The sequence below is a fragment of the Telmatherina bonti genome (genome assembly GCF_933228915.1).
Source record: "Telmatherina bonti genome assembly, chromosome: 5".
Taxonomy (NCBI): domain Eukaryota; kingdom Metazoa; phylum Chordata; class Actinopteri; order Atheriniformes; family Telmatherinidae; genus Telmatherina; species Telmatherina bonti.
The window spans coordinates 22,106,742-22,120,480 of record NC_136623.1 but is presented as its reverse complement, the minus strand read 5'-3'; the positions used below and the strand labels follow the sequence as shown (position 1 = coordinate 22,120,480).

The following is a 13,739-nucleotide window of genomic DNA, read 5'->3' as shown; positions in this document are numbered from 1 at the left end:
CCATACAGACCACAGGAAATTAGTTTCTGATGATTGGAGAGCTGCAGCACATTGCGCCATGTCATTACGGATTTGTTGTGGTTCAACCCAGACAGCTGAGAGAGGCCAGAGGCTGCACAAACAGAGCAGAACTCTCCATTCCCTCACATGTTGCTGCTGCACACACCAATCTGAAGTCATTGTTGCTGTCCTTTTAACTTTCCTTTAGAAATGTTATCCATCAGGTTGGTTTATGAAGACATGTACAAAATAACAAATCAATTGGATCAACTTTGTCAGTATTGTATTCTGCTTGTTGATTGGTTAGGAAAATATCCTGAACTAACATGTTTTGGTCAAGTGCAAATTAGCATTAATTTGCCAATTGTATTAAAGAAATACACTGAGAAATACTCCTGAATTCATACATGAGATACTGTCCCTTATTCTTTTGAACACCCTGCAGGTGTTGGGACCTTATAGGCCAAAAAGATGAGAACTCTGCCATCTAATATCAGTATGTGGGAGAAAAGGTCATTTTCCCAAAAATGTTTATTCTGCAAATGTTTTCATTTCATGCATGTGTTGTTTTTATTTTTCAGTCTAAGCTGGGCGATCTGACTCTGTTCATATGCACTGCACATGGTTACGTTTATGGCTGGAATAAATTTCTTCTTCCCTCTACCTACAAATGGTACACCCCTCCGGGCTACATGCTCTGTCTGATTGTGCCTTCTGTGACTCTGGTGCTCAAGCTGCTCCTACTTCTCCCCTGTGTGGACCTCACCCGCATTCGGCAAGGCTGGGAGAGGAACCAGCCAAGGGAGGAGATGAGTGAGATGAAGGCCACCAACCTGTGAGCTCTGATCTTTAAATGGAGCTTGTCTGCACAGTCTGGTTCCTATCAGCAAAATGAACTGGTTTCTTTCTGTGGATATTTCTATTTGTTATTTCAGCATTTAAAATTTTACTTTTTTTTTATTTCACCAAAGGTATTAAAATCAGACAAATACCCCCCACTGATTTATTGCTTTGATAAACTAAAGCAGCAGTTTTTCCACTTTTTTTCCCCTCAAGTGGTGCAATTGTATCTGACTACTTTTTTCCCCCCGGATGTTATTGATCTCCTTGTTTTCCAACACAAATACCACATTTCCCAATCTGGCTTCCTTCTCAAGGACATGCAAACATACACATAAACCCAGATGATTGCTGTGCACTCACACAGCTATAGCATAATGGTTAAGCTCATAATACTCTTTTTATATAGGCAGAATCAGCATATATTCACAGAAAGATGCATACCAGAGCAACAAAACAAACCATTGGAAGGTGCTTAGCAGATTCAGCATGAAAAGAATGACTTGAAAGGCAAAGCTTGTTTCACAGACACAAAAGTTACTCCTACAGGTGTAATGTGGTGTTTAAATCGCCACTTTATTTGCAGGTGTGAAGCCAGCAGGTAGCAACAGCACATGGAGGCTGCCATAAATATACAACAATTGTCAGTGGAGTAGCTGAGTAGGCAGATGAGGTTGAACCTGATAGGTGACGAGCAGAGGAGGGAAACTCTATCACAGTGGCTGGAGAAAAAGGTGCAAAATGATAAGGAAAGGTTTGTATGTCCAACATTAATGATCCACAGAGAGGGTTGAGGAAAAAGAGGAAGATGGAGTAGCTGTCACTGTGACAGAGTGTGGTGCTTCTGTAAATGAGAAATTCGCCTTCCCTGTCATGCCCAGAGCAGAACATTTAGTCAGACATCCTGTTATCTTGCATCTAAAATCATTATCTGCACACACAATCTGTAATCCCTTACACCCTCTCACTTTGTGTTATGCTCCTATTACTGAAGAATTGCTGTTGATTTTAGCCCACTGCATTCAGCTGTGTGGGTTTGGTGTGTAAAGTATTCCAGTATTGCCCTGGGAAAGAATTAAAATGTAGCAACACACAGAAAAGCTGTGAAACAAGCTCACTTACATATTCTATTTCCTCTCACATTTGACTCTACACTTCTTGACAGCCTGGAAACCTTTAATAACTTTATGTGTGACCAACCATTACGGCTCAGCTCTGTATGAGTATAAATAAACAGCATTTAATGAGTTTACATAAGATTCATCAGTAATATGTGGAGACAGATGTTTAACGCTGTTCAACAAAATTTACAGTTATGTGGAATCTCTCTGACCATCTTTATACCTGGAGAGTTTAATGTCATTTACTGTGGACCAAAATAATCACAATATTGTGAAGTGTAAAGTGTAAAGTAGAGAGAAAATGTATATATTTTCAGGACGCTTAAAAAAAAAAAAAAAAATATATATATATATATATATATATATAAATAAAGATGTTTGGAGAAATCTGACAGATTTTTTATGACTAACTATGCGTAATGTATGAAATGCCATGTTTTATCTTCTGTACAGGTTAAAGAAATGTTATAAAACCTTAATAAAATAATGTATCAATGTAACGAGAGCAAGCGTCTGGGGGCCGGGCCTTTGTCCGTGGGGCCCGGTCGGACTCAGCCCAAAAGGGTTACATGGGCCCCACCTCCCGTGGGCTCACCATCTATGGGAGGACCTGTAGGGGTTGGGTGCAATGTGAGCTAGGCCGCAGCAAGGGGCGGGGACCCTGGCGGTCCGATCCTCGGCTGCAGAAACTGAGTCTAGGGATGTGGAATATCCCCTCTCTGGTGGGGAAGGAGCCTGAGCTTGTGTGAGTGGTTGAGCTTTTCCAGCTAGATATAGTTGGACTCACCTCGACGCATTGCTTGGGCTCTGGAACCAGTACCCTCGATATGGGCTGGACCTTCTTCCATTCTGGAGTTGCTCATGGTGAGAAGCGCCGAGCATGGGTGGGCATTCTCATTAGCCCCTGGTTTGATGCCTGTATGTTGGGGTTTACCCTGGTGGAAGAAAGGGTAGTTTCCCTCCGCCTTCAGGTGGGGTAACAGGTCCTGACTGTTGTCTGTGTTTATGCACCGAACAGCAGTGCAGAGTACCCACCCTTTCTGGAGTCCTTGGAGGGAGTGATGGAGGGTGCACCCTCTGAGGACTCCCTTGTTCTGCTGGGGGACTTCATTGCTTGAGCAATGACATAAAGATCTGGAGGGGAGTGATTGGAGGGCATGCGCCCCCTACAGGCTGATGAAATGAGTTTCCACTGCAGGGTGGCCGGGGTCTCCATTAGAGATGGGGCGAGGAGCTCGATCATCCAGGAGGGGCTCAGAGTAGAGCCGCGACTCCTCCGCATAGAGAGGAGACAGTTGTGATGGCTTGGGCATCTGGTCAGGATGCCTCCTGGACGCCTCCCTGGTGAGGCACGTCCCTCCGGTAGGAGACCCCGCGGGAGACCCAGGACATGCTAGAGGGATTGAATCTCTCGGCTGGCCTAGGAACGCCCTGGGACCCCTTCTGCAGAGTTGACAAATGTAGCTGGGGAGAGGGATGTCTGGGCTTCCCTGCCCCTACGAACCGACCCCAGATAAGCGGTAGAAGATGGAGGGATAGATGGATGGACAACAATGTAAAAACCTTTAAAACCTTACATATACTTCAAACCTAGACATTCAACACTCACAAATGGCGCAAGAGGGGTATATAGCTTATTTATTTATTTTGTAGCAGTGTTGTGTAAAGCGCTTTTAACTGCATTAGATAGTGATCATTGCCAATATGACTTGCCTTAAAAACAATTCATATTGGAAATTAAACAGTTTGTTAATTTAGCAAATGGGGGTCTAAGTTGCATGTGTAAGAACCATACACAAAACAGCCTGGCACCTTCTCCTCATACCGTTCAACAGCATGGAAGACCGCTGCGGGATGGCATTCTTTTATTCAACCAGTATTTGTCACAAGTCAGCCAGTTTGGTTGTCTTGGCCACTGGCGGGATCATCACCAAGCTCATCCCAGGGTTGACATCAGAACTGCCAGCAGGTTCATTACCAAATTCTGGGTGTAATTTCTAATAAACTCTTTTCTGTGGGGGCAGGCATTGTCCCCCTGGAGGATCCCAGACTGTGGAGAAATGGGGTGACCACTGCCTGTGGAATCTCATTTCAATGTCTCTTTGCATTGAGAGTGCCTCCAGTAATCAGAAAAATAATGACAGCAACAACAATACTTACAATAATAATAAAACCTTGTTTTTTGAGTGAAGGAAATGCCGTCCCACATCGTCACAATGTCCCAACCCAAAGACGTTACCTTATCAACGCAGCAATCAGCACAGCATTCTCCACATCTACTCCAAATCTCCACATGTACATAAAGAAGAATCTTGTGATTTGTTTCATTGATCACAAGATTCCTTTAAATGTAGAGCAAGGCATTCATACAAGCTACAAGCTATCTAAGATCAGAAACACAAGTGTGAGTTTCAGTTTAGATTCATATGTTTGAGAAGATTTTGAATATCCAGAGTTTCATCCCAATATAGCAATTATAAACTGTTCTCTTATCTTAAAAGAACAATTTTCTTCTGAAAAGAAAGTAAATCCCTTTTAAATGGTTAAAAAAAATGAAGCAAAAAGAAAAACAAAAAACCTGATAACTTGCTTTTGTGCATAGTTTGGTGGATTTCAGTTCCACATCAGTTGACTGCAGTCGTGGGTATTAACCAGCTTTGTCTCCAAATGGCATCAAGAGTTAAAAACAACAAGGTGTACACACTTATGTTCACAGAGGGTGCTGTGTTCAGGGCTTTAAAGCTCCAGTGTGTAAGAATTTCACTCATTTAGTGGTCCACTGATTGAATTCAAGCAACCGAGTAGTGCTCTCTGGTGCCTTGCTGTTCAAGTCCATTATTACCACTGTCAAAGAGTCATAAATGTGAACATGTCAACATCTTGCTAAGGTTGAATTGTCATGTCAGGTGATGATGTACCGAATGATACATAACAACTGATCACTGCTGCAACAGAGCTTTTCACTGAAGGCTAACAAACAAATAAGCCGTCTCCGCTGTTTTATACAGCAAGTAATGGTGAATTATCTGACTTAAATGGGAGAATAAAGTAATTGCTGGACTACCCTGCCCTGTTACTAAAAACTTCACAGTTAGATTGCATTAACTTACCTGTTCAGCAGAAAGATGCAACCTCCTCATCATTTTGAAAATCCCTCTCCCTCATAGATAGTCTCCAGCTGGTAAATTCTGGTAAACCACTGTGGACTCCCCTTTTCTCTTGGTTATCATTCCTTTTTATTTTCTTGGCATTTTTTTTTTATTCCTATACATATATGGGCAGTATGGGCAGTCCTGCACTGCAATGGAAAAAAGCCTGGTTGAATGATCCATGGCCATCTTTGTTTTATTCTACTTCCCCAAAAACACGTGGGACTCACAGCTAAAACGTGTTCGGCTAACAAGTTTGTTCTCTTTTGGCTACACTGGTCAAAGATGGCAATGCAACATGGCATCCTTCTGTTGGGTGAGCTGCCACCTATGTATTTATAAATAACTCATTCTAAGCTACAAGAACACTTTCATATGGATGTAATTGTGATTTGACTTTGGTAAAATATGTATTTATAAAAGTAATTTTTGCTAATAAAAGTTAAATGAGCTACACACTACCTTAAAAGAGTGTACACAGCGTTTATGACTACAACCAAAAGCATTTACTAAAAGCAAAAGTATTAGTAGATTAAAGGCAACTGTTGGTTAACCTTTCATTTCTTTCTTTGTACATGAAGGAAATGTCCACATTTTAAACCTCAGCTGGGCATTTAGGATTTTTTTTTTTTAGAATCATGGGTATATGCAGTCAAACGTCTGAATGCTTCCTGAATCTCAAGCAAGTATTTCTCATTGTCTGTTGAATTAAACCATTACAGTTTTTTCAGTCTCTCAGAGAGCTGAGATAAAAGTTGCCCTCCATTACATCAGGAAGCAGCTTTCTGATCACAAGAGTCTTTTTCTGGGTTCTCACGCAGCACACAGAGCTTAATTCATTCAGCTGGAGTGTCAAAAGAGAGGTGTTATGAGGTGAGTAGTGTTGCCACTGCAGCTCCTGTCATGCAGACTAATTTATTGTGGAAGTCCCTGGATGTTTGTAACTTGTCCACATTATTACTTATGCTACGGTTTGAGCAAGTGCTCAACTTCCTTATAAAGCTGATCTGTCTGATATGAAAATCATTATAATGAATGAGTAGTTACCATGATTATTTTCCACAAAATTATCAAGAATTTTAAAGCCCATCTTGCAAAGTATTAAAAAGTAAAACATTACATTGTTTAGCTTGACAGACATTAAGCAGAGTGATGCTATAATGTTGGATTAAGTTAAGCTTTATTTCAACCTGGGTCTTTTAACCGACATGTTTAAAGACATATGGTGGCTTTTGAAAATTTATGTAATTTAATATCCTGTAGTGTTCTGCAAGGTAAGTGTTCAAATCTCAGACAATCAGTAATTAAGTTTATGTGAGAATAATAAAAATAACAAAGGAGCATAGCACATTGGTAAACATAAAAACTTAAACCTCAAAGTCTAGAAAATGTTTTGATCAAACATTGTGGATTTTTCCAACACTTTTAGACAATCATTTACTTAGTTTACATTTTCTAGACTACTATAATGAATAAATAAACAAATAAATGAATAAATAAATATAAACATTTTCAACAGATCCAGCTTACCTGGTCACAACACTTGCGGCGTCAAATATTAAATCACAACAGTCTCACCTACAATTAAAGGGAAAGGCCCAATAAAAAGCTACTGTTTGTTGCTTTAAGGCTGCCGTAGTAAAAGCAAGTTTATTTTAATAACATATTTCATGAATAAGACAATTCAAAGTGCTTTACTTAAGAATGAGGATGACCTGCAGAACTGATGATTTGTTCTAAGGAAACAAAAACTCTGGAAATTCTTATTTTCATGTGATTCTGGACTGAAGATAACATCATTATGATAAATATATATAGCTTTGGTTTTAGGGGTTTATACTCATGTGTCACATGAGAATAACTTCACCTATACATAAAATGCAATCAAATAAAGTTATGTTATCTTTCCTCTGTTTTTGTTCCTTTTCTTTTGCAAGAATAGCTGTATTTTAGCATACTAATGCAAAAATTCAAGCAGTATGACACATACATATATCCAATCAAAGTGAGGTACAATTTACTCATATAGGGAGATAATGATCAGACGACAGGTATTTTAGTTTCTACAACCAGTGGTTACCCAGTAGCCCTGACAGCTGCATCAGGGTTTGGCATGCTAGAGATTATACAAGATGTGAACCATGAAAGCTAAGCAATTTTCAAAGATTACAATATGAGACAGATTAATTAAGGAAAGTTTGCACAATTTCGGTCATTGCTTCAGTACCGCATCAGTAGTAGTCTGGACAACAGATGGATGCCTGGCATTATCAGTGCAATGAGCCACATGCACATTTATACCCTTTGCTGACTCCATATGTCATAAAAAAAAACCCTCCATAAGTCAGTCCATCTGAAAACCCAAGAAAGACCTTTAAATTTTACTGTTACTGTGAATGACTATATTTAGTTCTGTGAGTTTGTGCCTTGGATAAAGAACTGCTGCCGAAACATAACTCATTACTTCACATTTATGAGTAATCATATTTTGCAGCAACAGCAATAAATTACATCTTCTAATCCAATTAATTATTTTATTACCAGACTGGGAAGATGCCCCGGAGAAAGTCCACAACTGACTTGTTTGTGGCACTGTATTTACATTTTTGTTTGGCCAGTCAAAGTTCTTAGTATTTCTTTTTTTTTAATGAAGATTTTTGGGATGTTGATCCCAGATAATGTATTTTTAAGATATGAAAATTACGAGAAAAAAAACCAACATTTCCAAAGAATTCAGCAATTCTGCATGGAGACTAAGCTCTTGATAACTATTGCAGGAAAAAAAACAAAAAAAAAAACCAAAGTAACATTGGTAAGGGAGGCCCATTGCTATTACGGAAGTTGGTAATGAATAAGATTTGCGGTTTGTAATGTTTTTACTTTGAATCTAAGGCGGTTTATTATTACTACTGCAGTTGAAGCATATAGGTTCAAAGGTTTACAGTTAATATTGGGTCTTGCACATTTCTGCTTTGCATGTAAACAGTGTTTCTGTTCTGGTTACTAGAGAAACTAAAGTTTGCTGAGCCATTCAGATGCTATCTGGGCAACTTTAACAGCAGAATAAGCAAAGCAGCAACATTTTTGGTGGAATAAGAGATACAAGGGGAAAATAAAATAAAGATTCATAACTTTTGTTTTAGATTTTATTTTAATTAGGAACAGCATCTGATAGGGCACAATTGAGAAATAAGCAGGTATCAACGGCTTACACTGGTGGTGCTTATCCAGTGGCCTATGCTGCCTCTCCATCTTCAGCTGTTCAAGGTGGACAGAAAATATTTTTTCTGTTGAAAGAAATGCTTTTTCATGTCCACTGTGGACAATTTGTACACGTTTAGGATAGATGATTGAATCAAATAGAAGATTTGATGCAATCCATTGGTTTCCTTAGTAAAGTCATGACTTCAGTGGTATCGAATTTGGTCCCAAATGCAGGCGCATGAGGCAGGAATCTAAGGTTTAATCTTAACAAAATCCAAACAGTACTTGAAAAATTTATAGACGTGAACTTGATACGTGGAATGGAAACAAAACAATGATTGGCCAAGGAAAAACTGAAAACCGAGAACAACTAACAAGAAACAGGAGTTTGCTGAACTAATGACAAGAAGCAGACTGTGAAAGAAAACACAGGAGAAAACTTACTAAACAAGACAAGAAAAGCTAAACTAAACAAGACAAGACAAGACAAGACATGGGGCTTTTAACATACACTTAAAAACTGTTGTGAAATACAATTTACATTTTGCACTTAAACATCTACAATGTCCTGCTGAAGCAAAACATGAAAGGCTGATCTGCACCTTCACGTTCTGATATGATCATTTATTTGCAGAGGACGTGCAGCTTCATAATTTTGTTGAGAATGGCATTGGACCAGCCTCTGGTATGAACCCTGGGGAGGGATTAGATCTCATTGAGTGCTAGTCGTGACAGCATACAGAACAGGGAAAAAACTGGCAGTCTGACCGAGTCTCCAGACAGGATAAGTCATGGTTGGTTGGTAAGAGACCTGGGAAGGATAAGACACTTTTAAAACACATTTGAACTTATAATTTTTTTTAAATCCAAGTAGACTAAGACCCACTCTCAAAAAGAAAAAGAAAGTCAGCCTAATAGTTTTTGTGTAAAGTTTAAACAAATAGACATGACTTCTACCACCTCCTTGTTGCAGATGCATTTTATTTTTGCAGGATGTTTGCACAAAAAAAAAACCAAAAAAAAAAAACCCAAGAAATGAAATTAGGGAAATGAGTGGTTAAACCATGCATCAGATATTATACTTTGGTACAAATAACTTGTTATTCTACCATTTGTTGATGGAGACTGTGTTTGTGACTCAAGAATGAGAAAAGAGTACAAGGGCTTTTATTAAAACAGTAGTATTTACTGTCGTTGGGAATAATAGAGAGATTACCTTTTAAAATACAAGACAAAAAAATAGAGATTAAAGTACAATAATTTCCCTTTTGATTATATTTTATATGTAAATATAAAAAATGACAACTCACATGGCTGAGATCAGCTGTGAATCCAACAAAAAAGTGTCTTCAAGAGCAAACAACTGATGGTCTCTGGTTTCACAATATAGTGTCATCAAGTTAATTCAGTCCTTCTGATAAATGAGCTGATTATTAGAAATTGTATAATCCATTCAGTATAAGTCCTCAAAGATAAGTAGTTTAGTCTCTTCTTGTCTAAATACCATGAGTTCTACCTTAAAAAAAAACAGCAAACCGTGGCAGAATATTACATTTGTGACTTATTTTCACTTAAATGTATTTGTGGCTTTTTCTTTCTTTTTTTTTTTTAAATTGCTCACAGTACATAAAGAGGTACAATTGCTGCTGCTGAGATGCTATAAAATGAGGGAAATAATGGATTAAAATTATTCACAGCATAAAGAAACATTGTATCTATAAAGATAAGAAAATAAACCAGAATTCAATTTTTACATCATTAATATCTTTAACAAAATGAGAACTCAGTTCCTTAACTTCTCAGAATTTTAATTTTAGACATTCTAATAACATAAGCTTTGTTTTTCTTCAATAAGCACTTTTCCGTTGATCTGAAATTCCAGTGACTCCCAGTTGAGCACATTTCCGAAGTTGAAATTGATATCATCCATGTAGCGCTGGATCTCACAGGGGGAAAGGGTGTGGTCCCACATGTGGACATCAGTCATCATGCCAACAAACGATTGCTTTATGTCAAAACCACCACCATAGGAGTCTTGATCCTGAAAAGGTGCAGGCAACTTTAGTTAAGGTACAGTAGATTCAGGCAGCATAATTTATAATGTAGCTTACAAAAATGAATGGACAAAGGAACCTTCAATTCTTACCAATATTCCATCCCCAAAACAAAAGGAATTGTCTGAGATCTGTTTATTGAACGTTAATTAATTGGACAAAATATTTACTCGCTTTGGAAAAAATTAGTCTGGCTTCCCCAAAACAAATAGGTGTGACAAAGCAGCAGCAGACGCACCCCTGATTCTTCTTGTAGCTGCCCATTGAGAGAAGGGTCACAGATGTTTCTTACGGAATATACTACCTGACTGGTCAATGAAAAATTGAGTCAACCTGCAGCAGAAAATGTTCACACTGAGCATAAAATGTGCTGGTAGGATCTATGTTGGTCATCTCTCTCTTATGTTAGTGAAAAACACTGTGTGTTTCACCTAAAGGCAAAAGATTTATGAAGTGTGTTGCTTAAAACATACCTGCCCCAAAACAATTATAATAGGTCCATGTATATGAGATCCAGAGGTGATAAACAATCTACTCGAAGGTTTTCCATCTAGCCACAGTTGAATCAGACCAGATGCAGCGTCCCATGTGACACAGACTGAGTGCCATGTGTTCAGTTTCCACTCATGCCCTTCAAAGCAGATTTGTCCCTGATGTATAGGTCAAACCCATCACCTCCACCTTTCTTGAAAATCAGGAAGTCATTGAATATACTGGGTGTTGCCAAAGAAAAGAATGCTTGTTCCCTTTTGATGTCTGTGAACGTCCTGCAGGAAGCACAAAGACATACTAAAGAAAAAAATAAAATGTTCACTGTGAAAAAATAAATTACTTTATTATATTACCTAAGACAGACAGTCACAGCTCTCAGATCTTGTTTAGATGTAGTGAGCCGCACATGAGCGGTGTTGGTTTGTTGTGGGAATGTGAACATCCTGTTTACCAGATCTAAAATATAGATATGTGGATACACACATACATACACACACACACACACACACACACACACACACACACACACACACACACACACACACACACACACACACACACACACACACACACACCCTTCTGAAGGCTCTAGATGCTGTATAGATAGATAGATAGATAGATAGATAGATAGATAGATAGATAGATAGATAGATAGAGTAGACATTTTGTTTTTCTTACTTTGAGGAATTGCAGTGTATGATGTCAGCACCACCAGCAGAAGCAATAACTTCATCTGATACAAAGACAGTTGCAAAAAAGGATTATTAGCACTTTTTTCATTACCACTATTAGACTACACAAAAACATACTGTGACCTAAAGAAGATATGATATATGTTGCAGGTAAAAACAAACAAGATATGCAACTTTTTCAGTTTCTTCTTGCAATTTATTTCCTTTCCTACCTTGAAAGTTGTGTCTGGATTCAATGCATAGCTGCATCTGACTGTGAGTTTTATACTGTGGCTGTTTTTGAACCGTGATCCTGATTGGCTGTGTTTGTAACCTTGCCGCGAATGCTTCCTGGTAATTCCTGTAAATGTGCAAAACATAGGGATTATAGTTCAAGGAACTAGGGCAAAGTTAACAACACTGTTATATCTAATGATGAAGTCAAGAAATAAAGATGGAAATGGAGAAAAAAATGTTTCTTGTTTTTTCTGTGGAGAAATATGGTGGTTTAACAGATACAGTCTTACATGGTGTTTGTATAAGTAGCAGAACGGCTGGTGTAGTAAAGAGGTTGCATGTAGCATAAATATGCCACTTGATTTACAGTCGTGTTTGGTTTTCAGCTGGAATGTGACGAAAATATTTGCAGCAAGTGGTGGTGTTTTGGGTACTGTCATTGCGAAGATGAAAGAAAATCCATGATTATTTTACAAGCATCATTTGATAGCAGATCACATTTACTGACGCGATAAGAAGTTTGTTTTTGTAGTGCATTGTATTTCTTATAAAAAAAATGTTTCACTTTTGCCTTTGCACCTTTGGACTTGTTTATTTATAGCACCCTGTCTGTAATAAACATAAAACTGAAAATCAGGTCAATGTCTTGATAGTTTTCCAGTTCTAATAGATTTCTTAAATTACAAATGAACAATGAACACGATGTATAAATGAGACAACTGGTAAAATATATAATTCTTTCCTAGATTTATTTATGCTCTAAGCATACTGCAGGGCTTATGTGCACTGCTGCCCTGTTGTTTCTGTTACATAGTGTGGACCCTTTAGAAAGAATTTACGTTTTACAATTTCCCTTTAATTTGTGCACACTGTATCAGGCCTTTCTTTTGCGATATTTAAACACTGTGCAGAACCATTAAACTGTGAATCTCATGCCATGGCTGTAGGTAGAAATGGTCTTTGGCTGTGTACATGTTTCTACACATTAATAGAAATATGTCATGTACAGTTTGTGACTTAGTGCTAAATTGTGCTTCAATTGCCTATTCTTAAAATAACCTTCAGCAAAGTACTCATTAAGGTAACATTGAGTAGAAAAATGAAATTCCAGCTTGTTAAGATAAAGAGAGAGGAAAACTAGTTCAAAAGAGTAAAGGTGTAAAACAAACCCTTATAAAATAATATCTCCATTATCCATAGGGTTTAAATACAAGTTAGTTGAGGGTTAAATCAGTCCTTCTGATAAATGAGCTGATTAATAAAAAGTATAATTTTATTTAGTATAAAGTATAATTCATTCAATATATAACAACACAGTTACAATCTAGAAATGAAATTAAGAAATAAAAATGAACAAAGATCCAAATTTTCTGGTTAGAAATTTGAATCATTTTTAACATGCCAGTCAAATAAGTACAGGTCTGTGTGTATGGGCATGTGTATGTGTAATAGTAATATGGCGATAGAGCATGTGAAAAGTCACATGTGGCCTAAATTCTGCCACTTGATTCACAATGGTGTCTTACATTTTCACTGGAAATAGAAAGAAGTATTTGTAGCAGTTGTAGCTGCTTTTCATAATTATTTTGGGTTTTTTTTGCATTCTAGATTGCGCCGTTTGTTGGCAGCAAATTGTAGTGGCTCTAACTTGCTATCTTGATTTTTTTAGAAGTACAAACTCTTCTCACATAGATATTACCTCAAATTAGGTATTTTTTTTCTGAGGATTTCATGCCAAGGGTGTGCTGCAAGGAAGATTTTTCTACATATTTTTGGATCTTTCAAGACTTGTTATGATGAGTCTCCATGGCGACGAAAGACCTGTTTACAATCAGGATCAACTGAATAGCCTCTCCCAAATCAGGATTATCAGTGAAACAACACACCAAATCCCGATGGAGTTGAAAAGAAAGAGAAGATGTTGCAGAGCAGGAGTGAGACAAAGAGCAAATGGAGATGGAGATTTAAATC

General features: G+C 37.9%; 2 protein-coding genes across 2 annotated transcripts in view; one reads left to right on the top strand and one right to left on the bottom strand.

The window, feature by feature from the left end:
* LOC306756370 (metalloreductase STEAP4-like) overlaps window positions 1-839 on the top strand; it is a gene marked incomplete at both ends in the record, with an annotated part of 37,961 nt that extends 37,122 nt beyond the window's left edge. Inside the window, 1 exon segment of the mRNA XM_079241099.1 lies at window positions 582-839. Within this exon segment, the coding sequence (XP_079097225.1) occupies window positions 582-839 (258 nt within the window).
* A 9,297-nt stretch (window positions 840-10,136) lies between these two features.
* Window positions 10,137-11,593, bottom strand: LOC306756369 (serum amyloid P-component-like; the record flags this gene model as incomplete). Its single annotated transcript, XM_079241098.1, is given in 5 exon segments — window positions 10,137-10,355; window positions 10,842-11,023; window positions 11,026-11,135; window positions 11,214-11,316; window positions 11,539-11,593. Coding segments are annotated over 5 exon segments (669 nt in total).
* Between the last annotated feature and the right edge of the window lie 2,146 nt (window positions 11,594-13,739).